At 35.4% G+C, this 27,867-nt stretch overlaps 1 protein-coding gene across 1 annotated transcript in view; it reads left to right on the forward strand.

The window, feature by feature from the left end:
• Window positions 1-23,066, forward strand: part of LOC117321008 (mechanosensory protein 2-like) — a 101,646-nt gene extending 78,580 nt beyond the window's left edge. The window contains exons 6-9 of the mRNA XM_033875490.1: window positions 14,369-14,572; window positions 15,945-16,000; window positions 18,178-18,256; window positions 22,147-23,066. Of these exons, the coding sequence (XP_033731381.1) occupies window positions 14,369-14,572; window positions 15,945-16,000; window positions 18,178-18,256; window positions 22,147-22,338 (531 nt within the window). The 3' untranslated portion in view covers window positions 22,339-23,066. The remainder of the gene's footprint in view (window positions 1-14,368; window positions 14,573-15,944; window positions 16,001-18,177; window positions 18,257-22,146) is intronic.
• The last annotated feature ends 4,801 nt before the right edge of the window (window positions 23,067-27,867 follow it).

Raw genomic sequence — 27,867 nt, forward strand, 5'->3', positions numbered from 1 at the left:
AATACCTAGTGGTGGTAGTCCTGTCTGATAGGATTGTTATAATACCTAGTGGTGGTAGTCCTGTCTGATAGGATTGTTATAATACCTAGTGGTGGTAGTCCTGTCTGATAGGATTGTTATAATACCTAGTGGTGGTAGTCCTGTCTGATAGGATTGTTATAATACCTAGTGGTGGTAGTCCTGTCTGATAGGATTGTTATAATACCTAGTGGTGGTAGTCCTGTCTGATAGGATTGTTATAATACCTAGTGGTGGTAGTCCTGTCTGATAGGATTGTTATAATACCTAGTGGTGGTAGTCCTGTCTAGACAGGATTGTTATAATACCTAGTGGTGGTAGTCCTGTCTGATAGGATTGTTATAATACCTAGTGGTGGTAGTCCTGTCTGATAGGATTGTTATAATACCTAGTGGTGGTAGTCCTGTCTGATAGGATTGTTATAATACCTAGTGGTGGTAGTCCTGTCTGATAGGATTGTTATAATACCTAGTGGTGGTAGTCCTGTCTGATAGGATTGTTATAATACCTAGTGGTGGTAGTCCTGTCTGATAGGATTGTTATAATACCTAGTGGTGGTAGTCCTGTCTGATAGGATTGTTATAATACCTAGTGGTGGTAGTCCTGTCTGATAGGATTGTTATAATACCTAGTGGTGGTAGTCCTGTCTGATAGGATTGTTATAATACCTAGTGGTGGTAGTCCTGTCTGATAGGATTGTTATAATACCTAGTGGTGGTAGTCCTGTCTGATAGGATTGTTATAATACCTAGTGGTGGTAGTCCTGTCTGACAGGATTGTTATAATACCTAGTGGTGGTAGTCCTGTCTGATAGACAGGATTGTTATAATACCTAGTGGTGGTAGTCCTGTCTGATAGGATTGTTATAATACCTAGTGGTGGTAGTCCTGTCTGATAGGATTGTTATAATACCTAGTGGTGGTAGTCCTGTCTGATAGGATTGTTATAATACCTAGTGGTGGTAGTCCTGTCTGATAGGATTGTTATAATACCTAGTGGTGGTAGTCCTGTCTGATAGGATTGTTATAATACCTAGTGGTGGTAGTCCTGTCTGATAGGATTGTTATAATACCTAGTGGTGGTAGTCCTGTCTGATAGGATTGTTATAATACCTAGTGGTGGTAGTCCTGTCTGATAGGATTGTTATAATACCTAGTGGTGGTAGTCCTGTCTGATAGGATTGTTATAATACCTAGTGGTGGTAGTCCTGTCTGATAGACAGGATTGTTATAATACCTAGTGGTGGTAGTCCTGTCTGATAGGATTGTTATAATACCTAGTGGTGGTAGTCCTGTCTGATAGGATTGTTATAATACCTAGTGGTGGTAGTCCTGTCTGATAGGATTGTTATAATACCTAGTGGTGGTAGTCCTGTCTGATAGGATTGTTATAATACCTAGTGGTGGTAGTCCTGTCTGATAGTCAGGATTGTTATAATACCTAGTGGTGGTAGTCCTGTCTGATAGGATTGTTATAATACCTAGTGGTGGTAGTCCTGTCTGATAGGATTGTTATAATACCTAGTGGTGGTAGTCCTGTCTGATAGACCAGGATTGTTATAATACCTAGTGGTGTAGTCCTGTCTGATAGGATTGTTATAATACCTAGTGGTGGTAGTCCTGTCTGATAGGATTGTTATAATACCTAGTGGTGGTAGTCCTGTCTGATAGGATTGTTATAATACCTAGTGGTGGTAGTCCTGTCTGATAGGATTGTTATAATACCTAGTGGTGGTAGTCCTGTCTGATAGGATTGTTATAATACCTAGTGGTGGTAGTCCATGTCTGATAGGATTGTTATAATACCTAGTGGTGGTAGGTCCTGTCTGATAGGATTGTTATAATACCTAGTGGTGGTAGTCCTGTCTGATAGGATTGTTATAATACCTAGTGGTGGTAGTCCTGTCTGATAGGATTGTTATAATACCTAGTGGTGGTAGTCCTGTCTGATAGACCAGGATTGTTATAATACCTAGTGGTGGTAGTCCTGTCTGATAGGATTGTTATAATACCTAGTGGTGGTAGTCCTGTCTGATAGGATTGTTATAATACCTAGTGGTGGTAGTCCTGTCTGATAGGATTGTTATAATACCTAGTGGTGGTAGTCCTGTCTGATAGGATTGTTATAATACCTAGTGGTGGTAGTCCTGTCTGATAGGATTGTTATAATACCTAGTGGTGGTAGTCCTGTCTGATAGGATTGTTATAATACCTAGTGGTGGTAGTCCTGTCTGATAGGATTGTTATAATACCTAGTGTGGTAGTCCTGTCTGATAGGATTGTTATAATACCTAGTGGTGGTAGTCCTGTCTGATAGGATTGTTATAATACCTAGTGGTGGTAGTCCTGTCTGATAGACCAGGATTGTTATAATACCTAGTGGTGGTAGTCCTGTCTGATAGGATTGTTATAATACCTAGTGGTGGTAGTCCTGTCTGATAGACCAGGATTGTTATAATACCTAGTGGTGGTAGTCCTGTCTGATAGGATTGTTATAATACCTAGTGGTGGTAGTCCTGTCTGATAGGATTGTTATAATACCTAGTGGTGGTAGTCGGTCTGATAGGATTGTATAATACCTAGTGGTGGTAGTCCTGTCTGATAGGATTGTTATAATACCTAGTGGTGGTAGTCCTGTCTGATAGGATTGTTATAATACCTAGTGGTGGTAGTCCTGTATGATAGGATTGTTATAATACCTAGTGGTGGTAGTCCTGTCTGATAGGATTGTTATAATACCTAGTGGTGGTAGTCCTGTCTGATAGGATTGTTATAATACCTAGTGGTGGTTTGGTTCTATGTTTTAAAACCTATGGGTATCCCCTGATAATTTGGTTTTAACCCTTTGGGGTTATCCTTCGAAACCGGGATTTTAAAAAAGGTGGTGGTGCCTTTTTTAATTTTTATAAAATGTGGTTTGTAGTCCGTTTAAAGGATTTTTTAAAAATCCTTGGTTGGTCCTGTTGGGGAAGGATTGTTATAAACTATGGTGGTGTCCTGTCTGATAGGGATTTTTAAACCTGGTTTTTGGGTCCTTTTATGATTTTATAAAATAGTGTTGTAGTTGGGTTTGAAGGGGAAATTGTTAAAAATTGGACCTTAAAGATAGATTTTTATAATCCTGGGGTGGTATGGGTCTGGAATTGACCATTTTAAAAATTTAATTTATTTTATGGGATGTTATAAACAAATTGGTACCTTCATAACCAGGATTTTAAAATACCCTTTGGAGTCCTTCATTTTTTAAAAACCTAGTTGGGGGGGAGAAGGATTGGGGTAAAATCCCTTGGGGGTACCTTCTGAAACAAATAACTGTTTCTTTTTTTTGATATAAATGGGGTTTTTAAAATTTTTTTTTTAAAAAAGGGTTATGGTAGCACCCCAAAAGTAAGCAGCCGGCCAGGGCTTTTTTTTTGTTAGCAATAATCCTGTTTTTATATGTAAAAAAAAGAAAAATAAATTTTAACTATAATGGTAACCCATATGAATAGACATACAGGCTTCCATTTTTTAAAAAAAAAAATCAAAAATTGGTTCCGGATTTAAAATCCGGTTTTTTTCCGAAAGGTTTTAACGGAAAATTTTTTTGGCCCTACAGCGCAAAATGGAAGCCCACAAAAAAGGGTTTAAATAGGGAAAAAACTTAATTTAAACATATGCCCAAACAAGATTAATTCTGTCTTTTGGGGTAGAGATTTTAAATTTTTAAAATTTCCGAAAAAAAAAAAAATTTTTTTGTAAGAAGTCCATTTTTGGGAATTTTTTTGTTTTTGAATTTTTAAATTTCCGGGTTAAAACCAAAAATCAAAAAATTTTAGTTTTTATTTAAGTTTTAAAATTCAAATTTTTTTTTAAGTTCAAAAATTAAATTTTTTTGGAAGGTTTTTAAAATAAGCAAAGTTTACTATTTTAAAATTTTCCCTTTTTTCGAATTTTCATTTTTCGTACAATGTACCTTTAAAGGGGGTTTTTTTTTTTTGGAAATTGGGTTTTTAATTTGCATTAATTATTTTTTGGGTTTTGTAAAAAGTAAAACAAATTTAAAAATTTATATGGCCTTGAATAGGGTCAAGGGAGAACCCCTTTTATTTTAAGGGGGGGTTTTAAAAAAAATGGGGAGCGTTAAATTTTTTTATTTTTTAAAAAAACCCAAATAACTTAGGGCTAAAAAACCTTTTTTGTTTTTTTCCTTTTTTTAAATTTTAAAAATTTTTTAAGTAAGGTTTTTTTTTTGAAAAAGGGAAACCAAAATTTTTTAAAATTTTTTGGTAAAATTTTTTAATTAGGAGTAAAGGGGGAAAAATTTTCAAATTGCTTTTTGGAAAAGAAAAAAACATTTTCCCAAAAAAGGGACACACATTTTTAAAATTTCAATTGTTCCGGGGGGCGTTAGTTTGCAGGCATCCCGAAATTTTTATTTTTTGGGTTTAAAAAATTTTAGGTTTTGCAGGTTTTAAGAAAATTGGTTTTTTTGACCCAGTTTAAGGAATCGGGGGGACCGTTTTAAAAGGTTAAATTTTACAACCCAAAAACAAATAAAAAAATTTTTTTTGGATTAATCAAAAATAAAAACCCCTTTTAACCCAAAAAAACTTTTTAAAAATTTTAAAAAATTTTGGGGTTTTTCCCAAAAAAAACCCCCCTTTTATTGGGAAAAGTTTTTAAAAATTGGGGCGGGAATCTCTGTAAAAAAAGATAAGAGATTGCATTTGCTCGGAAAAATTTTTAAAACGGGGGAAAAAAAGAAACAAAAAGGGGTTGGTAAACCCCTAAAAGGGGGGAATTTTGTTTAAAAAAATTTTTATTTTGTAAAAAATGAAAAAAATAAAAGTAAAAATTTGGGGTTTTTTAAAAAATGAAAAAGGTTTTTTAAAAAAAAAAAAAATTTTTTTTCGGGTTTTAAAAAAGGATTTCCCGGGGTTTGGGTTTTTTTACAGGAAAAAAACCCCAAAAATGACGGGAAAAATTTAAACCCAAAAATTTTTAAAAAAAAACGTCAAACAATTGCAAATTGTTTATATTGGGGTAGCCTTTGTTAGAGTGCAGTACAACATTAAGTCAAGAGGTGTTTGATACAATAACCATAAAAGTGTGCATAATTGATGAACAAAATGAACAATGTATATAATAGCAGAAAACAAAACCTAAGTATAAATGGCTAGCATGAATTGCGTTTATCCTAGCGGTCGTTATTTGGCACCGAACTAACTACTCACGCAAGGTTGCTATAGTCTTGTGTACGTTTACCATTCAGGTTTGAAGGAGACAGGAGTGTAATGAACTCGATTGGGCTCCATGCTGGTGACCTGAAAGTAGCTTAAATAATGAGGGCATCTATCTAGAGTTTGGACATTCTGGAGTCATATCCCGGTCTAAATGCTGCATTACAATTCCACATAAAATGAGCAGCAATGCATGAAATAACTGGAAAATGGTCTGGACAAATCTCTCTAAAACAGATAGAGACAGGGATTTGTAGGCAAAGCACGTCCTGGACGAGACTCTCTAAATCAAGTAGAGACAGGGATTTGTGTGCTAGGGAGATTCTGGACGAGTCTCTCTAAAATAGAAAGAGACAGGGATTTGTAGATAAGGAAGGTTCTTGGCAAGTCTCTGTAAACAGATAGAGACAGGGATTTGCATGTTAGGAAGGCTCTGAACAAGTTTCTCTAACACAGGTAGAGGAAGGGATTTGTAGGCAAGGGAGGTTCTGGACGAGTCTCTCTAACACAGGCAGAAGAAGGGATTTGTAGGCAAGGGAGGTTCTGGACGAGTCTCTGTAACACAGATAGAGGAAGGGATTTGTAGGCAAGGGAGGTTCTGGACGAGACTCTCTAACACAGAGGAAGGAATTTGTATGTTAGGGAGGTTCCGGGCAAGTCTCATTAGCAAATATAGAGGCAAGTATTTGTAGACATGGGAGGTTCTGGACAAGTCTCTGTAGAACAGATATAGACAGAGCTTTGTAGACAAGAAAGATTCTGGACAAGTCTCTCTAAATCAGATAGAGACAGGGATATCTAAGTACACACACATAGTGTGGTAACAACTGATTATTGCCTACTCCTTTCCATTGTGAGAGGTGGTAAATATGCAGTAAGATGATGCTGATCGGCGAAGTGGGTAATGTGATGATTCATGTACATATTGGCATTTCAACTGTATAGTCCGATAATTAGCTTTTGTGACTATGCGGTTGAGTGTCATGTCTGTGAACGGAAATTAAGTAATGCGGAATATAGTCAGTTCTTGGATGTGTGACCGCTCCGTTGTACCCCCTGTGTAGTGATATTTCTTACATCTCACAATGGTAAGGGTGGGTAGTAAATCACAGAAGTACTACCAAACTACACAAAACATTGCCAATCATGATTACATGACCAAGAAGGGTATGTGTGCAGTGGAATGTGGTAACAATAAATAATTATTCAATACAGTGGAAATGATAAATTGCTTAAATCCGTAATTGACACATTAAGAATTAAAAAAAGAATTAGAAACGATTTCCTGGAAATATTTATAATATTCAGGTGGCCTGTGGCTAGTTTAACATGACGACACGTGGTTAGAATACCCTGGTGACCTGTGGCTAGTTTACCATGATGGCATGTGGCTAGGTCACCCTGACGACATCTGGTTATATTGCTCTTACAACATAGCACATCCTTCATTATCACTCAGAGTAAGGTGTGATTAATTTTGTCACAGGGAAGCTATGTCTGTGATTAACAATAGAAACCTGATTACTTTTCACCTCTTCCTGTATCCCAGTTGAGATGTTTATTGGTATGATAGGTAATTTGGGTTTAGGAGTCTGCCCTATTGGATTGATTGTGCTGGCACTGTGAGTCTGGTCTTGATTCCCCAAGTATTACAGAAGGAGACAGTCGCCCTGTAGCTGAGCTACATTTTCAGACGTCTTTTACAGAAAATGACATTAAATAGACTTTATGCGTATTGGTTTTGTACAACATAGGTCGGTTTTCTGAGAGGCTATTTAACAGTTAAATTATACTTTTATTCTTGACTGTAATTAGTTTGTCATTATGGCAGTGCTAATTAAGTTTATTTTGTCATTACAGGTCCTAATCAAATTTACCATACAGGAAAATTAAATATGCAGAACTAAAATATGTCATGTGTTTTTACATTGCATATATTTTCCTTGTTCCAAATAACAGTAAACAAAGATCTGTATTTGAAGACAACCGACTTTAAACAATTCTTCTTCACGATAGATATGTTTAAATGGATCTTACATGAGTGACTATGTCATAAGGAATTTGCTACACAAGTTCAATAAATCGATTAACATATAGTCAAGAGTGTGAGATTATGTTTATCTCATTGACAAAATGGAAGAATTTTCTGAAATTGATATAGCATGTCACATAACAAACACTATTAAAATCATTTATCTAATCGTTCTTGGTCAATTGTTACTATAAACCTTCTAGCTACGATATCGAAGCTCCATAACGGAATATAGTTTTAAGGATGAAACGTATCAATATCAATTTTGGACCGTTGATGAGAAAGATATGGTCATATAGGATGGGTTTTATGTCCATCAGGTGATAGCCGTGTAGATCTCATCTCCGTTGATCTTTGGTATTATATATTATTGTGATTGCCTCAAGGCTATTCCATCGATTAGGATAGGAGACTGGATGTGTTGTATTTGATTATAGTTTAGAGGTCTGTGAGATAAGATGGATGATATATCAGAACTGTTGTATTATCTGTGTCTTCCATCATAAAAGTATATGGATGCCATTTTGATAGGAGCGGGAGTCGTACAAATAAGATATGACACATGTACATGTTCTGTCATATTCAGTTGTTCTGTCAATTCAATAGTGTCACCACTTTTTTGATTGCTAGAAACCTCCCAGATTTTGATCTTTGTGGAAAATAAATAAAAAAATAATAAAAATGGTTTGCCCAATGGGTCATGTAGTCATCCGTATGCATCAGGGACACTAAATGGATCTTTGCAGTACTAGTGTTAATGTTAATAGTGGATTGAAGTATTACAGAAGTGTACCTAGGCAAAGGAAATAATTCACTCTTCAATGAATAAACTAGAGGAAATGTTCCATTGTTCCCTAAATAGACTAGAGAAAGTGTGTCTCTGTTCCCTAAATACACCAGAGAAAATCTTCGACTGTTCCCTAAAAAGACTAAAGAAAATGTTCGACTGTTCCCTAATAGACTAAAGAAATTATTCCACTGTTCCATAAATAGACCACAGTAAATGTTCCACTGTTCCCTAAATAGACTAGAGAATGTTCCACTGTTCCCTAAATAGACTAGAGAATGTTCCACTGTTCCCTAAATAGACTAGAGAATGTTCCACTGTTCCCTAAATAGACTAGAGAATGTTCCACTGTTCCTTAAATAGACTAGAGAATGTTCCACTGTTCCCTAAATAGACTAGAGAATGTTCCACTGTTCCCTAAATAGACTAGAGAATGTTCCACTGTTCCTTAAATAGACTAGAGAATGTTCCACTGTTCCTTAAATAGACTAGAGAATGTTCCACTGTTCCCTAAATAGACTAGAGAATGTTCCACTCTTCCTTAAATCGACTAGAGAATGTTCCACTGTTCCCTAAATAGTCCCGAGAAAATCTTCCATTATTGCCTTAAATAAACCAGAGGAAATTTTCCACTGTGTCAAAATGGAGACGTAAAATATAATGAATGTATTTCTACTTCCATTCATCATTGATTGTTATTTTCCTTTGGAAATATTCTTTTCACTAAAATATGGTGCAAATGGTCCCTGATAAAGAACCAGTGTAATTGATTAAAATTTGCCATAAATCAGAAATTATGATAAATGACCTTTTTAGAACAGTATGGCACAAATAATAATGGGAAAGATATGAGATTATGGAGATGTGTGGTCATGGATTTCAGACACAGAAAATTGATAAATTGGGACGTTGTTGTCTGTTCCTGGGTAAGGCCCTAACAATGATCGATACCAACAATTACTAGGTGTAATTGTTAGATATTATCTGGACACTCCGGTCTGGTGATCCATCTCAACTGTAATCAATACTGAAAGTTATAACATATACATATTGTATTTTAGTATCATTTGATGTGTTCATTAGTTACTGAAGATAACACAAGAGTGATTGTATAGTACGAAGCATCCATATATGACTTGAGAATGACAATAAGATACAAAATATAAATATACCTTCAATATCTCTAAACTTTTCATTACCAGTAATCCCAGAAAATTAAATATATTATGTCAATTACGTTACAATGCCTGTGAATTGAATAATGATAAGAATGATAATCTTATTCTGGTTTCAGTTAGTTCCTGTGGGATGCCTTAGGATAGTGCTAATCATTATTTATTTTTATGTCCCCTGTATACTGCCTTTTGACACTTCTTAAATGATATTCCGGATTCTTTTGGATATTCTAATATAATGGTAGCCCTGTTATATCATTGGATGATAATGAATATGTTTTAACCAAAGCTCATAATTACATTTTATCTACCAATAGATTTAATTAAAACCTGATTTATTTCAAATTTCGAAGTACCTGCATCATCGTCCCTGCTGTATTTCCCCCTTTTGTGTGTGTGTGAAAGTTAGATTGAGTGCTTATTTTGAATGAATGGGTATTGAGTTATAAGAAATACAAAAAATGTATATTGATCTACTGTATGATGTTTGTAAATGTATGTAAATCTGTAATACTTAAATGTATTTGTCGGTCGTGTTGTAACTTTCATCAAAGGGCCTGTTTCCAGTAATATAATATCAGAGAAGGGGCCATTTTGGAAACAGGCCCTTTAATATAAATGCACGTATGCATCAGTTTTATAGGAAAAGACTTATCTAGGCTTGCCTGTTGTCTAATCCTTTTGTTTCATTTGTACAATAGCAATGAGAGTGACAATATACTGTTTAAAGGGCTATATTTGCTTTCGAAACTGTAGGTATTAAATATATTGATATTTTTCGATTTTAGGATTTATGGTTTGAAATCAGAATTTATTGTGTTCTGGATAAATGCATTTGTGTTTAAAATGAAGCAGTAAACTTGGCAATAGGAGCAGGCATTTACCTAATGTTCCTCATGCATTCCACCAAAAGTAAAGCTTTTATTCCAACTAATACTGTAGTTTGCGGTCGTCAATTTCGTATTATACTTTCATGCTAAAAACAATGCACACATGAAAACATGATAATGTCAAGGAAAGACCTTGTTTCCCTTGGATAATATTTCAAATTTTATATTCTATCAGTATAAATGTAGGCAATATGAATGTCCGCTGCATCATACAGGAAAATGAAACAAGCCACAGTAGTGTTTTTGCTTATGAATATTAATCAATAATTGGTTGAAGGTAAGCAACCATTGAAATATTAGTCTTCGGAGCAATATATAATTATAACAAAGATGACAGTAAATGTATAGCAAACGTTCATCATAGTTTCCAACAGTAATCGCCTGGCTCCGAATGGTGCCGTTGGTCTATAGGATGTTACTGTGTCTTTTTATCTTTAAATCTTTATTGATAACAACAAACAGAGAAAACATGGCCATGGAGACTGATCGGTTACCATGGGAATAGGAATCTGTGATAAGGGCAAGGTCAACATTACCATTCTGTAGCCAACTGTCATTTATAATGGTGGTAACCAGTAGTGACACCGGGCAATCAATGCAAGTATCAACAGGCATATCCATCACAATCATTCTAAGATACGGCCCCATAGTTTCATTATAGCTGGAAATCATGCATGATTTCAATGTCCTTGGAAGTTTCGAGTTTCATTACAGTTGGAAATCATGCATGATTTTAATGTTCTTGGAAGTCTCGAGTTTCATTACCTTGGGGAATTGGCTGATGTGAATTTTAATTCAAAATAATAATCATTAAAATACCTGTAATTGGCTGTTTCATATTTTGAGCAACAAAGCACAATTTTATTTTTTGCCTAAAATATTTCAGTTCATTTGAAATGTCACTATTCATTACTGTGAAGTATTGAATGCTATGAAAGTCAATATTTGTGATAAATTGTAGTTTGTAAGTGGATCATTTTGACCCTAGTGTGGTTTAGTATGTCAGCCAAAATGGCTATAAACATGCAACCAAAATTTGCCAATTTCAGGCAACATCCCGGAGAAAACTATTCAAAGGACACTGTCCTAATACAATTTAAAGCATCCTCGGGCTTGGGATTGCATCATTTTGCCACTTTATGGAAGGTACCATCGCCATTGTATTGAGTTCATGTCAAAATACATTCTTAGAAGTATCACATTCAATCATTTACATTACTTTTAACTTGAGATTAATTTTAACTCACCTGGCCAGAATAGAAAAGTGAATCTATGCCATAATGTTTAAAAGTAGAGAGTATAAGGTCGCCTTACTAGCTTAAACCAGAAGGAATTTCCCTTTAGCCTAGTGGTAGGATGTTTACCTTGAGAATGAGAGGTTGCTAGTTCGCGCCCTAGAACGGACAGGGTATTCTTCATGACTCCTTCCTGTTACAAATGTAGCGTCCATCGTCCGTCTCTCGTCTGTTGTCCATGCAGCTGAACGTTTGCCTTTAAACGAAAAAATATTTTGCTGGTACGTTCCAGGGGTGACATTCGACAAAGGCTGCCAAAAGAAATAAACTCGACCCATATTCAAGGCCACAGGGGTCAAATTTATTCAATCACTTAAACAACTTCTGATTTACGACAAGACCTTAATCTAAGTCTCAGTATATTTGACTGGTAGGTTCTTGGAATAAAGCACAATAATACTTGCGAATTACCCTTGACCGATTATTAAACAATTATAACTTTGTTAAAGCATCTTTTGATTAACTGGAATGCCAACAGTCATCAAATCAGTGAATGCCAAGTGGGCGATTCAGGTCTATTGGTCAGTTGTTTTCAAAAAATGACGTTTTATTTAGTGGAGAATGATTGAGGTAAGTTTGAAAACGTTATATGATTATACATATTGCTATCGGGGGGCTCCTAATCACCATTGATTATCAGATAAAACTGTATAGGAATGGAATGAAGTACACTCTGGAGATATCACATGACATCAGAGTCGTTCAACTGTTTGGCAGGAACCAATAAAAGTCATCTGTTTTTATACTGTACACATTGACCAAGTGGTATTCCCAGACAGACAGGAAATAGGTTAAGAGGAAGGAACACATATATTGTACCATAAATAAATTATACAATGCTATAGTCCAGGGATCCCGAACAGTGTACAATGTACTGCAGTACCAAGGCATTCCCTTTATTATACTACTTCAATACACACAAATCTTCACTACACAATACGTTGTCTTGAGAATAAATGTTAAGTTGTTGAAATTTTATTACAATATATATTCCGTCTCATGCGTAAGTCAGATCATGTATACTGACCATGGAAGATTTCCATATAAATATTCAGAAACTATATTTCATTATATTTGATAACACTTCAAAACATGAATATTGTTCAAATTTCCCTTCAAACCTCTGATCAGAGATCAGGAGGTCCATAAAACCCTGGGAAAATAGCCATTTTGTCCTTGAAACTTTTAATTATTGATTAATCTGTCCATAAACCCTAACTTGAGCATTAATCTAGAATTGGAATTTATTGGAGCAATTCTAACAAAAACTCCGGGGCTGGTAGTCAGTCTAGCCCTAATTTTGAAGAATGTCATCTCTCAAACATGTAAATAAAATATTTTAAAATTCTATCAATTTTAACTTTTTTTATAGGGGCCATCATCTTGTATTGAATTCAGCACCAAAAATTCACCCAAAATTTACAGCAAATTACACACTTAATTAACTTCCCCTGACAGAAACAAGCTAGAAAAAAGTCTTTTCTATATATTTTACATCTAAATGTATGACCCAGCCCACACATAAAACTTTGGAAACTTCTCTCACCTGAATATCTAATCAGTAGGCCCCGATGCATTCACTAATCTATTTTTGATTTGGTTCTGTGGTCCCTATAACTGCTCCATACAGCCACACGATATACTCTACTTGTCAATGAAACTAGCTAGTCATTTGCTCTGTTTTATTATCCCGCCTTAAAGTGTAAATCATACTAAGATACATATTTTTGTACCTAGATATATATATTCAATGTAGATATATAATATATATTTTAGTAAAACACTGTGGCACACCGTATCAGGACTAATTAAATGTCTTTTTCCCCACAGTGTGTAGATATGTAAAGGAGCATTAGTGGTCACTTTACCGTGATTAAAGATACCTTTGATTCATGTAGAAAGAGTTTGAAAACAGATTGATGGATATATCAAATTGTTAGTGTTGTGTAGTTAGATACAAGGTGTCAGACATTGATTGACCATAGAATTTGAGGATGGCGGTGGGTGGTCGCCAATATGTTGTTTACGTAGACACCATTTGGTCCCGACAGAACGGTAATTCTCTCTATAATACATACTCCGACTTGTCTTTGACGGGTCCAGCTCCTTCCTCATCCATAGAACACACCTAGACTGTAAATAATGGAGAGTACTTCCCACACATCAATTGACAAGTAAAAACAAGCAATCTTGGAAGGAAGAATCTTCACTACAGCTGTTGTATTGTATCACATGTACAAATTATACATCCTTAAAGAGATAACATGCTATAAACAAGTGGTCATAAGTAAACAAAATGTATTCTGGTAAACATAATGACTGTATACAATTAGATTCAAAGTTCCTGTAATCTAAATAAGATTTTACATTTAACACTAAATTATTTATAGGTATGCTTGGTATTGTATATTAATATATGTATAGCTATACTTGGTATTACATATTAATCAATGTTAAACATGATTATCTCTAAGGCTGTCACTCAAATAGGGGATAACAATCAATTACACCTAGATCTGATATCACTCCATGGAATCTGTCAAGGTATGATGGAAACATCAGTTTCCCCCCACGTTATTACTCTGCACCAGGTGATGACGCCTAAGTTTCAATTACATATGTAAGATACTTCAGATTAAAACTTAAGTATTCTTATATTCCTGGCTTTCCTTCTCTTACTTTTCCTAAAAACAAAGCCGAGTTATGGTGACAATGTATTCCTCGGCGATCAGGTTGTAGCCCATGTTATTGGCGTTGTGGTGTAATCAGTTTTATATGATTGTATATGGTAGTGTGATTAGACTCAATATACTGGGATACATACCATTACGTACATGTATGATGTATGTCAATAAAAACATGTTTTAAAAACTATGTTAGAGTTAGCTTTGTTGTCATAATTACTAGATTACAACAGTATCTCACGAAGATGAACATTTCTGTATTTCAGATTCTGACAAAAGACTCGGTAACTGTGTCGGTAGACGCCGTTGTGTATTATCGTGTCTCCAACCCGACAGTTTCTGTTGCCAATGTTGAGAATGCCCACCACGCAACACGCCTTCTAGCACAGACCACGCTCAGGAACATTCTCGGCACGAAAAACATGTCTGAAATCCTCACTGAGCGAGAGACTATCAGCAACGCCATGCAGGTATATAAAGATCAAACACGCAGACCAGACTGATATGTACTGGACAATAACTAATCAAATATAGACATTGTTTCATATAGTCTTTATATCTATATCAATTGTATATATATACATATATCATATCGTCACTATCCCGATCAATAACAAACACCTCTTGTAGTTACAATGGCGAGAATACTGCCTACCAATATCTCCTATATGTTGGAACCATTCATCATATAACTTCCCTACAAAATTTAAAAAAAAACCACAAAAACAACAACATTGAAATGCAGACTTCCTAAAAGAAAAAGTCACATCAGTTATTAACCGTACAATTTGGCTTATTAAAATGTTTGGTTTCCGGGAGAGTACGTTCTATTGTGATGAAAGCTTTTCAGTGCTTGCTGGTGATTACACTTACTCTAAAGTAGCTGCTTAGGTTCGGAATTCATGAGTGGAATCTTCAATGACACAGGAAACCTCTCATCCATGCTGTTGCATTTGTTTCTTTACGCAGAGAAAATTACGCATGCAAATCAAGCTAAACATCTAAATTGAATGCATAGCATTTAAAAGCAATAACTATTAGCAGAACTCAATTGAACTGAATTTTGCTTTGAACAATGTTATTGATTCTTGATAGCATAAAATATAAAGTAAATGGTTCTTAAATGTTCCATAGAAAAGCATTACAGAATTAAAAGAAAGTTCCTTAGCTATCCCCCCCGCTTGAAATCCAATAATGTTTTCTTAAAGAAAACTTTTAAGTTACACAGAAGAAACTGCGAACTGCTGTATCTGTGATGTTGTAATATACATGGTTTGTTGATATCTACCGTAATGATGATGAATGGCAATCTCTTTCCATCTCACTACAGCGTTTAAGATTTAATTCTTTGTAAAGAGGCTTTTTATGTTTCCCCTTTAAACATTTTGATGAAGATATATCTTTATTGTTGGTGTAAACAAGATATATTTGAACTTCTGCTTGCAATTAGGTTGAATGGAAAGATTGTTATTTTGCTTACTGCTATCTCTGATCTGTATCCTAGAGTAATCGTCTACAAACTCTACTACAGGTATAAATAGATGCTGAATACTTTCTGATAAGGTCTTTAACATAAGTGTCTATATCCATGTTGAATTAGGCAACGATAGACTTAATGGTATATGAAAGTTTATCATTAAGTGATCTGCTATTAGACTGACACTATTTTAGTCTCAGTACTTACATAATATGTAAATTCATCAAACTTATCTTTTACAACTATCCATGTTTTTGTTCCTTTTTGCACAGGTGTGACAGATGAAAATGTGGTCTAATATTGTTTTGGCAACACTTGTAGATATATTTGTATGCTGATATTCATATATCGACATTTAATTACAGGCAGTGTTAGATGGTGCAACCGACAGGTGGGGAATCAAGGTGGAACGGGTTGAAATGTAAGAAACTTCTAAAGCATGTATGACTGATTCCATAGTATTAAGATAGTGACAACACCTCTTTCGACATATCTGTTTTATAAATGCGTTCTAGTATATTTGATAGGAAAACAAGGTATTAGTATCATGTAGTATTAATGACTTTCTTTCTGCCAGTTCATGTCCATCTGTCCGTCTTTCTGTCAGCACTTTCTCTTCCGGGGATGTGCGATAGGTACTTAAAAAGTTCCTGATGTCAAAGGCACCATAACTGTACCTAAAAATAGAACTGAGAATAAAGGTGTCTGTATCTGAAAATAGAATGGGGAATATAAAAATACAACACATAAAGCCCTTACAGAATGCCCCACTTTCTGACAACTCACATGGTGATACACTGTAATAGGTGCAATAGAGGATTAAACGTTCACAAAATCTTACGTAAAAAGGGGTCTGGTTTCCTCTCACAGTAAGACCCCTCACGCGCTTTCATCCGGGCAAAAACAGTGATTGAAATACAAGTTGGTATAACTTAATTGTTGTAAGCTGAATAAAGCTTACATGATTCCCAAAGGTTAATGTCGCTTTTACCAAGTTATCAAATTGTTATTTTGTCAACAGAGTTTGTCACATAAAGTGTGGCTGACAAGTCGGATCACAAACACAAGGTTGAGAATAATTTATTTTTGTACAAAAAATGGCTGGAAATTGACACATATTACAGCCAACATTATTGATGGAAGTAACCAATTTAGGTTGTACACCTGGAGGATATTGAGAGCTTAACTGGTAGACATATCCATAGATCATGCTTGTGGATCATTTAAACTCTTGTCAGATACTCCATCATGGATTTGTAATAAACAAGAAAACGTGATGTGTTATGAGGAATTCCGTGTGCATTTAAAATCTAAAATCATAAAACTTTTAACTGTGCGTTTAACAACATCCTGTGTCATTTGTAACTGGTTGTCAACCGAAACCAAACTGACGTGATGGACACTTTTATGATACTATCTATTCCAACACAGATACTGAGATAACATGGACAGACAATTCTGCTTTGTCTGCTTTCTTGTGTCATCTTCAAGTATTTCATCCCCTTTTTTCTTTTTAAAGTTTCTTTTCTAGTTCGAAAAACCCTTTTGATTCTGCGTTGGAAAGGAATATTCATCATTATCTTGTTAAAAAAAAACCCGATTATGATGTTAACCAACTGCTCACCTTTGCCATTATAATGTTGGGTACAAGCATGAAGAAATCATATGTGTATTTAGATGGCGTTTAGGTTTCAGTCTCTATCCATTCATTCCTGTGGAATTTCATCTTTTGGTTAATCTTTAACTCTTTTTGGCAATCAAAGCAATGCTATACAACTAGTGTGGTGACAGTGCTATGGGCTGGTCTTACCTTACCTGATACCACTCAGATCCCTATTTTAATCTCCATAACAGAGATCACTTTGATATCAGGGTGCCCTTATTTTATGAGTACAATGGTCCAATAAGAGACATTTCCTCTGTCAACTGTTGACTTATCTCAGCTAAAGTGTTGGACACTTTCATGTACTGACCATAAAAATGGCGTTTCCTACATAAACAATGAGAAAAAAGCAGCTGAAAACATACTCTGAAGTGGCACTCAGATTCCAACTGGTGCGAGTGACTTAATTTACATAAGAAACAATTGTGTAGGTATCAATACATACATCATGTGTTTGTGTAATTTATTACTGATGGGGCTTTAAAGCATTTCATATTTAGCTCAAAATTCTAAATAATGGAAACGTGGGTAACATAATAACAAAAGTCATACAAATCACATTACTGGATTTGATGAAGGCGATAAAACATTGTTAAAGTGTTCACCATATTTAAAATAACGTCGACATTACCTATCACAAATGACACAGCATGTTGTAGAAAAAGCCGTTATATGCGCCGGAAATCAATCATAGCAAATAGGTTCTGTTATATGTTACATATCTATGGATATTAAATCAAAATTGGTACAAAAATGTTGACGAGCTAATAATAGTTTCCAGGATTATTGTGTATAGGAGTTTCTATATACAAGACAAACACAGATCAAACATGTCAGAATATCAATAAATCATGTTTTCAATAAAATAATTCCTGATCAACACAGTGAAATTACGATTGGAAAATGCATACTAATTGTATCGTTTGTAATTACAGCAAAGATGTCCGCCTCCCGATACAGCTACAAAGAGCTATGGCTGCTGAGGCTGAGGCTGCAAGAGAAGCTAGGGCAAAGGTTAGTAGGGTCACGTGACATAGAAGGCAATACGTCTTACATTCAATAATATTTAAATTTAAATGATTTTGATGAAAGATTATAGCACTATTAAATTTTCTGAGACATTTTACTCTTTGCATGTATTTCCCCCCAGGAAACCCTAGATCTTCAAACTTATAATGTAATATGTCATGATATATTATATCCCATATTAATTCAATGTGAATTATAGATTTTAAAAACAAACCCCATCTATAACCTTGTGACGAATAGGAAAAGTAGGAGTTACCTCCCCGCCCGCAGTCTTAAAACCTCTTTGCTGACTGACAATACAAACATTATTAAATCGAGTTGTTTATATATTTAAAACTAAGATGTTTTTCAAAAGATTTAACTAGTTTCTAATTTATACAATATCCGAAAATATATGAAAATGTGTGCATCCTATTGTAATTTATAGTGCAATTTGATAACAGTTTATGGGAAAATGTTTTATAGCTAACGGAACAATCTGATCCTAAATACGGCGCAATTTGATTATATATAATTCATGGGACAATCTGATTATAATTTTCGACAGTTTGATTAAAGTTAACATTGCAATTTTGTTGCTTGATGGGCAATATCATATATTTATGGGACAATTTGATTAAAATGAATTAATGAAAACTGCAATTTTAGATTTACATTCAGTATCATATAGGTGATTAAATAGCCACACTTTGTACCAGTATCCTTTAGGTGATGTAAATAGCTACACTGTATACCAGTATCCTATATGTGATGTAAATACCTACACTGTATACCAGTATCATACAGGTGATGTAAATACAATGTACCTACACTGTATACCAGTATCCTATAGGTGATGTAAATAGCTACACTGTATACCAGTATCCTATAGGTGATGTAAATAGCTACACTGTATACCAGTATCCTATAGGTGATGTAAATAGCTACACTGTATACCAGTATCCTATTGGTGATGTAAATAGCTACACTGTATACCAGTATCCTTTATGTGATGTAAATAGCTACACTGTTTACCAGTATCCTATTGGTGATGTAAATAGCTACACTATATACCAGTATCATATAGGTGATGTAAATAGCTACACTGTATACCAGTATCCTATAGGTGATGTAAATAGCTACACTGTATACCAGTATCCTATTGGTGATGTAAATAGCTACACTGTATACCAGTATCCTTTATGTGATGTAAATAGCTACACTGTTTACCAGTATCCTATTGGTGATGTAAATAGCTACACTATATACCAGTATCCTATAGGTGATGTAAATAGCTACACTATATACCAGTATCCTATAGGTGATGTAAGTAGCTACACTATATACCAGTATCCTATAGGTGATGTAAATAGCTACACTGTATACCAGTATGATATTGGTGATGTAAATAGCTACACTGTGTACCAGTATCCTATAGGTGATGTAAATAGCTACACTGTGTACCAGTATCCTATAGGTGATGTAAATAGCTACACTGTATACCAGTATCCTATAGGTGATGTAAATAGCCTACACTGTATACCAGTATCCTATAGGTGATGTAAATAGCTACACTGTGTACCAGTATGATATTGGTGATGTAAATAGCTACACTGTCTACCAGTATCCTATAGGTGATGTAAATAGCTACACTGTGTACCAGTATCCTATAGGTGATGTAAATAGCTACACTGTATACCAGTATCCTATTGGTGATGTAAATAGCTACACTGTGTACCAGTATCCTATAGGTGATGTAAATACCTACACTGTATACCAGTATCCTATAGGTGATGTAAATAGCTACACTGTATACCAGTATCCTATAGGTGATGTAAATAGCTACACTGTATACCAGTATCCTATAGGTGATGTAAATAGCTACACTGTGTACCAGTATCCTATAGGTGATGTAAATAGCTACACTGTATACCAGTATCATCTAGGTGATGTAAATAGCTACACTGTGTACCAGTATCCTATAGGTGATGTAAATAGCTACACTGTATACCAGTATCATCTAGGTGATGTAAATAGATACACTGTATACCAGTATCCTATAGGTGATGTAAATAGCTACACTGTATACCATTATCCTATTGGTGATGTAAATAGCTACACTATATACCAGTATCCTATAGGTGATGTAAATAGCTACACTGTGTACCAGTATCCTTTAGGTGATGTAAATAGCTACACTGTATACCAGTATCCTTTAGGTGATGTAAATAGCTACACTGTATACCAGTATCCTTTAGGTGATGTAAATAGCTACACTGTATACCAGTATCCTATAGGTGATGTAAATAGCTACACTGTATACGAGTATCCTATAGGTGATGTAATTAGCCAAACTGTATACCAGTATCCTATAGGTGATTTAAATAGCTACACTGTATACCAGTATCCTATAGGTGATGTAAATAGCTACACTGTATACCAGTATCCTATAGGTGATGTAAATAGCTACACTGTATACCAGTATCCTATAGGTGATGTAAATAGCTACACTATATACCAGTATCCTATAGGTGATGTAAATAGCTACACTGTATACCAGTATCCTATAGGTGATGTAAATAGCTACACTATATACCAGTATCCTATAGGTGATGTAAATAGCTACACTGTATACCAGTATCCTATAGGTGATGTAAGTAGCTACACTGTATACCAGTATCCTATAGGTGATGTAAATAGCTACACTGTATACCAGTATCCTATAGGTGATGTAAGTAGTTACACTGTATACCAGTATCCTATAGGTGATGTAAATAGCTACACTGTATACCAGTATCCTATAGGTGATGTAAGTAGTTACACTGTATACCAGTATCCTATAGGTGATGTAAATAGCTACACTGTATACCAGTATCATATAGGTGATGTAAATAGCTACACTGTGTACCAGTATCATACAGGTGATGTACGCAGCTACATTGTATACCAGTATCATATAGGTGATGTAAATACAATGTACCTACACTGTATACCAGTATCCTTTAGGTGATGTAAATAGCTACACTGTGTACCAGTATCCTTTAGGTGATGTAAATAGCTACACTGTGTACCAGTATCCTATAGGTGATGTAAATAGCTACACTGTATACCATTATCCTATAGGTGATGTAAATAGCTACACTGTGTACCAGTATCCTATAGGTGATGTAAATAGCTACACTATATACCAGTATCATATAGGTGATGTATATAGCTACACTGTGTACCAGTATCATATAGGTGATGTATATAGCTACACTGTATACCAGTATCCTATAGGTGATGTAAGTAGCTACACTGTATACCAATTACTATGTGTAATAACTTAAATCAGTACCTTAAGAAAGTTCATTGATAATAACTACTGTACATTACCATCAATATGGCTGTGTCCTGTTATGAAAATTAACGATAAATAACAGTTTCCTAATAATAGTTCGTACTGGGATAATACATATATATATATAATTGATATTTAACCCATCCCCCACCCCCTAAAACGTTTGGGAAGTCATTGCTGTTGCTCTGGTTCTTCTTATTGTTTTTCTTATTTCTTCCACTTTTTTCATCGACGAGATTTCCAACATGTTTCTCGTAAACCGTAATGCGGAATTCAACGAAACTTTACAGGAATGTTCGTTTTCTTTTTTCGATAGGCCATCCCACCGGTGAGCCGGCTCTGATCGTTGGAAATTTTGATAATGTCCTATTTTAATGAAATTTGATATAGGTGTAGTATGACACTACAAATACTGTTGTGATATCGAATAATTTATTTACGACTGCGGGGGTCTTTCGAGGGACATAATATATATGTAGCGGTGCCCATTACAATTAGTACTTGTTCATGCTTTAATTTTTTTTTAAATATGAATACCTTCAACTATGTTGATTAGGTGTTAGCTGCCGAAGGAGAACATCGAGCAGCCCGAGCCCTGAAGGAAGCTGCCGAGATCATCAGCCAGAGCCCAGCAGCTCTACAGCTACGCTACCTACAGACACTTAATTCTATATCAGCCGAGAAGAACTCTACCATCATCTTTCCCCTTCCTATCGACTTAATTGATTCATTTATGACCCGGAAATAAGATATCGGTAATTAGTAATTCCATTAAAAAGGTATGAATGAATTTGTAATTGTTGTACATTTTTAATTTAGATTTTGTGATTTTATTACGAAATCAATTATAAGATGTGCTGTCATCTAATTTATTGAAGCCACGTAAAAGTAATAAATTTTGCTTATTTAATTCAAGTTGTCGAATAAAAACCGTTTTTTACATGTGCATGTATCTACAAGTATCTTATCATTGGTGATTGATTGATAATTCTATGAAAGTATTATCATTAATCAAAATCAATATTCAATAAAACTTATTTCAATTAATATTCATGGCAGTAAAATGACATTATGTTTTTGTTGAAATATCTGCTGATTTGTTGATTAAACGAAAAACATTTGAAACATAAAATGAAATTCACAAATGACCAGATATGTAGGCCATAAGGGTTAAACAAAACCAAATCTCCTTTCTTACTATACACCTATAGCTATCTAGCTTATATCTGATAGGATTGGTATCGTACTGTACATACTGAATGTTTTGTCATTACACAATAAACCACAACAAATAATATGCATAGAAGTATAGAAGTTGTGTGAAAAAATTATGGAATATCCACATTTGTGGAAGGTCATGCGCATGCATTTCCCTAGACTGGCCCCCTGTCTCTAGAATATTAAAATTATAAATAAAATTAAGCTTTATGATTTTGATCCCTAGGATATGTCTGATCCTAAGTTTCAAACTAGGGGCAGATAATCTAGTATTGGCAATTCTTAACAAAGCAACTTAGGGTCTGGTGGCCAGTCTAGTATTTCCCCACAGCTGTTGAAATAAAAAAAAAACATTCATCATACGAGTTATGTAACAAACCCACAGTGTCCCCTGGTTCTGCCTAGGTATAGTTACAGTTGGTAAAGTGACAAATGTAAAATATCACGGGTGACTGTTACGTCATCAGTCATTGTGATCTTGTTACGTCATTAGTCACCGTGATCTTGTAACGTCATTAGTCACTGTGATATTGCTACGTCACCAATCACTGTGATCTTGTTACGTCATCGGTCATAGTGATCTCGTTACGTCACCGGTCATTGTGATCTTGTTACGTCACCAGTCATTGTGATCTTGTTACGTCACCAGTCATTGTGATCTTGCTACGTCACCAGTCATAGTGATCTTGTTACGTCACCGGTCATTGTGATCTTGTTACGTCACCGGTCATTGTGATCTTGTTACGTCACCAGTCCTTGTGATCTTGTTACATCGCCAGTCATTGTGATCTTGTTACGTCACCGGTCATTGTGATCTTGTTACGTCACCGGTCAATGTGATCTTGTTACGTCACCGGTCATTGTGATCTTGTTACGTCACCAGTCATTGTGATCTTGTTAGCCTACGTCACCGGTCATAGTGATCTTGTTACGTCACCGGTCATAGGGATCTTGTTACGTCACCGGTCATTGTGATCTTGTTACGTCACCGGTCATTGTGTTTTTGTTAAAATACATTACTGTCTCTGGTATACACCGTCATGTACAGCGATTGTTTCAAAATCTGTAATAATTCACACCATATCTTCCAAAAATGTTATATTTTATAAAATTTTATATTATCATTATCATCTCCATCATCATCAGAAAAAATTATACTACTTAATAACTATATGCTTATGGTTACGTAACATATCCATGCATAGTGCAATCATTATTACTTTTGTATTGTACATATTCGTTTTTGCTTTTCTACAAAGCTGGAATTTAGTTAAATTGTTTTAATAGCAATACTCTTTATAACAAAAATCTGTTTTAAAAGCTAAATCTTGATGTATACTTTAGCTATAGACATGTATAAAGGTGGCGTGCCCTAGTTGATGCCTACTCTGCTGTACGTTATAGCGGTATTGTTGGAATCTTAGATACCTGATGCAGTATTAATATTACAAAGAATTTAGCATTTTTAATTATATATACATAGTATTATATGTTTATCATCTGTCAAAATTTGATTGACATATTAATTCATCTTTCATAATATAAATCGATACAAGATATGTGTACAAAATAAGTATTTATATTATATATATACTGTAAACTTACATATTTTAGCGATAATCTTATTTTAGCACCTTTAAAGTCGGTTTTACCTCTATGATTATTTTAAGAAAATAAACTCATTGATAACGTCATATGCATTATTTGTAGGATTACACCACGATCATACATTGGTGTAGTGTGTCACGTCTTCCCATGTCGAAACCTTCATTTACATCGGCAGTTTTATATTTCTTTATTTCTATATAGTTTTGTATTTATACTGACGAAAACTGGATATTTAACAGCGAGTAGTATATACTTAAAAATACTGGAGAGTGCTGAGTAGTGGAATTAGGCCTGTAATTGAACTGTGATGATTGGATGACATGTAAAATATGGACGAGAAATATACTAGATTGTAAAAATTATATACGGAGAAAAATGGACAATGAGGATGGGGTAATATATTCTGACGAGATATGGACAGCATAGATTGGTAATATATTATATACCAAGTACTTAGTATGTGAGATTGGGATTCAAAAAATATCATATACTAACGAGAAAAGACACAGTAGAATGGATAATGTATTATTTTGACGAGAAAACGACACAGTTGATTGATAAACTAGTATGTTGGGATTATGCTACAATCGGACGAGACATGGAGAACGTGGATTGGTTGATACAGACGTGGGCAATAGAGATTGAGTAATATATACTGACGAGACATTGGCAATGTAGATTGGGTAATATATACTGACGAGACATTGGCAATGTAGATTGGGTAATATATACTAACGAGACATTGGCAATGTAGATTGGGTAATACATACTGACGATACATTGACAACGGAAATTGGTTAATATGTACTGACGAGATATTGATAATGATATTCGGAACTTTTTAAGTAGAAAAAGGAAAATCAGTACTGCATGTTACTGTATCTGCAGATATGTAAATACGGCTTCACAGGGAGTTATGAAAACGTTGAAATCAACTTAATACTAAACTCGACTACATTGTATTAGGCCTGCGTTATGGTAGCCTAGCGTTATAGTAACGTGAATATTACATTGTATTACGTTATGGTAGCATAACGTTTTAGTTACGGGAATATTACATTGTATTACGTTATGGTAGCCTAGCTTTTAAGTAACGTGAATATTACATTGTATTACGTTATGGTAGCCTAGCGTTATAGTAACGTGAATATTACATTGTATTACGTTATGGTAGCCTAGCGTTATAGTAACGTGAATATTACATTGTATTACGTTATGGTAGCCTAGCGTTTTAGTAACGTGAATATTATATTACCTGCCCGAAGGGCAAGTGAGCTTATGCCGTGGCGCGGCGTCCGTCGTCCGTCCGTCGTCCGTCCGGCCGTCCGGCCGTCCGGCGTCAACTTTTCCATTCAAGCAACTTCTTCTCAATAACCAAAAGGCCCAGAGACCTAATATTGGGCCTGTAGCATGCTGGGGTGAAGGGCTACCAAGTTTGTTCAAATGAATAACGTTGACCTTCATTCAAGGTCACAGGGGTCAAAAAGGCTAAAATCTTTAAACGACTTCTTCTCAATAACCAAGAGTCCCAGGGAAATGATATTGGGTCTGTAGCATGCTGGGGTGAAGGGCTACCAAGTTTGTTCAAATGAATGACCTTGACTTTCATTCAAGGTCACAGGGGTCAAATATGCTAAAAAAAAATTAAACGACTTCTTCTAAATAGCTAAAAGACCCAGGGACTTGATATTGGGTCTGTAGCATGCTGGGGTGAAGGGCTACCAAGTTTGTTCAAATGAATGACCTTGACCTTCATTCAAGGTCACAGGAGCCAAAAAGGCTAAAATCTTTAAACGACTTCTTCTCAATAACCAACAGATCCAGAGACCTAATATTTGGCCTGCAGCATGCTAGGGTGAAGGGCTCACAAGTTTGTTCAAATGAATGACCTTGACCTTCATTCAAGGTCACAGGAGTCAAAAAGGCTAAAATCTTTAAACAACTTCTTCTCAATAACCAAGAGTCCCAGGGAGTTGATATTGGGTCTGTAGCATGCTGGGGTAAAGGGCTACCAAGTTTGTTCAAATGAATGACCTTGACCTTCATTCAAGGTCACAGGAGTCAAAAAGACTAAAATCTTTAAACGACTTCTTCTCAATAACCAAGAGTTCCAGGGAGTTGATATTGGGTCTGTAGCATGCTGGAGTAAAGGGCTACCAAGTTTGTTCAAATGAATGACCTTGACCTTCATTCAAGGTCACAGGAGCCAAAAAGGCTAAAATCTTTAAACGACTTCTTCTCAATAACCAACAGATCCAGAGACCTAATATTTGGCCTGCAGCATGCTAGGGTGAAGGGCTCACAAGTTTGTTCAAATGAATGACCTTGACCTTCATTCAAGGTCACAGGAGTCAAAAAGGCTAAAATCTTTAAACAACTTCTTCTCAATAACCAAGAGTCCCAGGGAGTTGATATTGGGTCTGTAGCATGCTGGGATAAAGGGCTACCAAGTTTGTTCAAATGAATGACCTTGACCTTCATTCAAGGTCACAGGAGTCAAAAAGACTAAAATCTTTAAACGACTTCTTCTCAATAACCAAGAGTTCCAGGGAGTTGATATTGGGTCTGTAGCATGCTGGAGTAAAGGGCTACCAAGTTTGTTCAAATGAATGACCTTGATCTTCATTCAAGGTCACAGCGGTCAAAAAGGCTAAAATCTTTAAACGACTTCTTCTCAATAACCAACAGTCCCAGGGAGTTGATATTGGGTCTGTAGCATGCTGGGGTGAAGGGCTACCAAGTTTGTTCAAATGAATGACCTTGACCTTCATTCAAGGTCACAGGGGCAAAAAAGGCTAAAATCTTGAAACGACTTCTTCTCAATAACCAAGAGTCCCAGGGAGTTGATATTGGGTCTGTAGCATACTGCGGTAAAGCGCTACCAAATTTGTTCAAATGAATGACCTTGACCTTCATTCAAGGTCACAGGAGTCAAAAAGGCTAAAATCTTGAAACGACTTCTTTTCAATAACCAAGAGTCCCATGGAGTTAATTTTGGGTCTGTAGCATGCTGGGGTGAAGGGCTACCAAGTTTGTTCAAATGAATGACCTTGACCTTCATTCAAGGTCACAGGAGCCAAAAAGGCTAAAATCTTTAAACGACTTCTTCTCAATAACCAACAGATCCAGAGACCTAATATTTGGCCTGCAGCATGCTAGGGTGAAGGGCTCACAAGTTTGTTCAAATGAATGACCTTGACCTTCATTCAAGGTCACAGGAGTCAAAAAGGCTAAAATCTTTAAACAACTTCTTCTCAATAACCAAGAGTCCCAGGGAGTTGATATTGGGTCTGTAGCATGCTGGGGTAAAGGGCTACCAAGTTTGTTCAAATGAATGACCTTGACCTTCATTCAAGGTCACAGGAGTCAAAAAGACTAAAATCTTTAAACGACTTCTTCTCAATAACCAAGAGTTCCAGGGAGTTGATATTGGGTCTGTAGCATGCTGGAG

Source organism: Pecten maximus, chromosome 2 (assembly GCF_902652985.1).
Source record: "Pecten maximus chromosome 2, xPecMax1.1, whole genome shotgun sequence".
Lineage (NCBI taxonomy): Eukaryota > Metazoa > Mollusca > Bivalvia > Pectinida > Pectinidae > Pecten > Pecten maximus.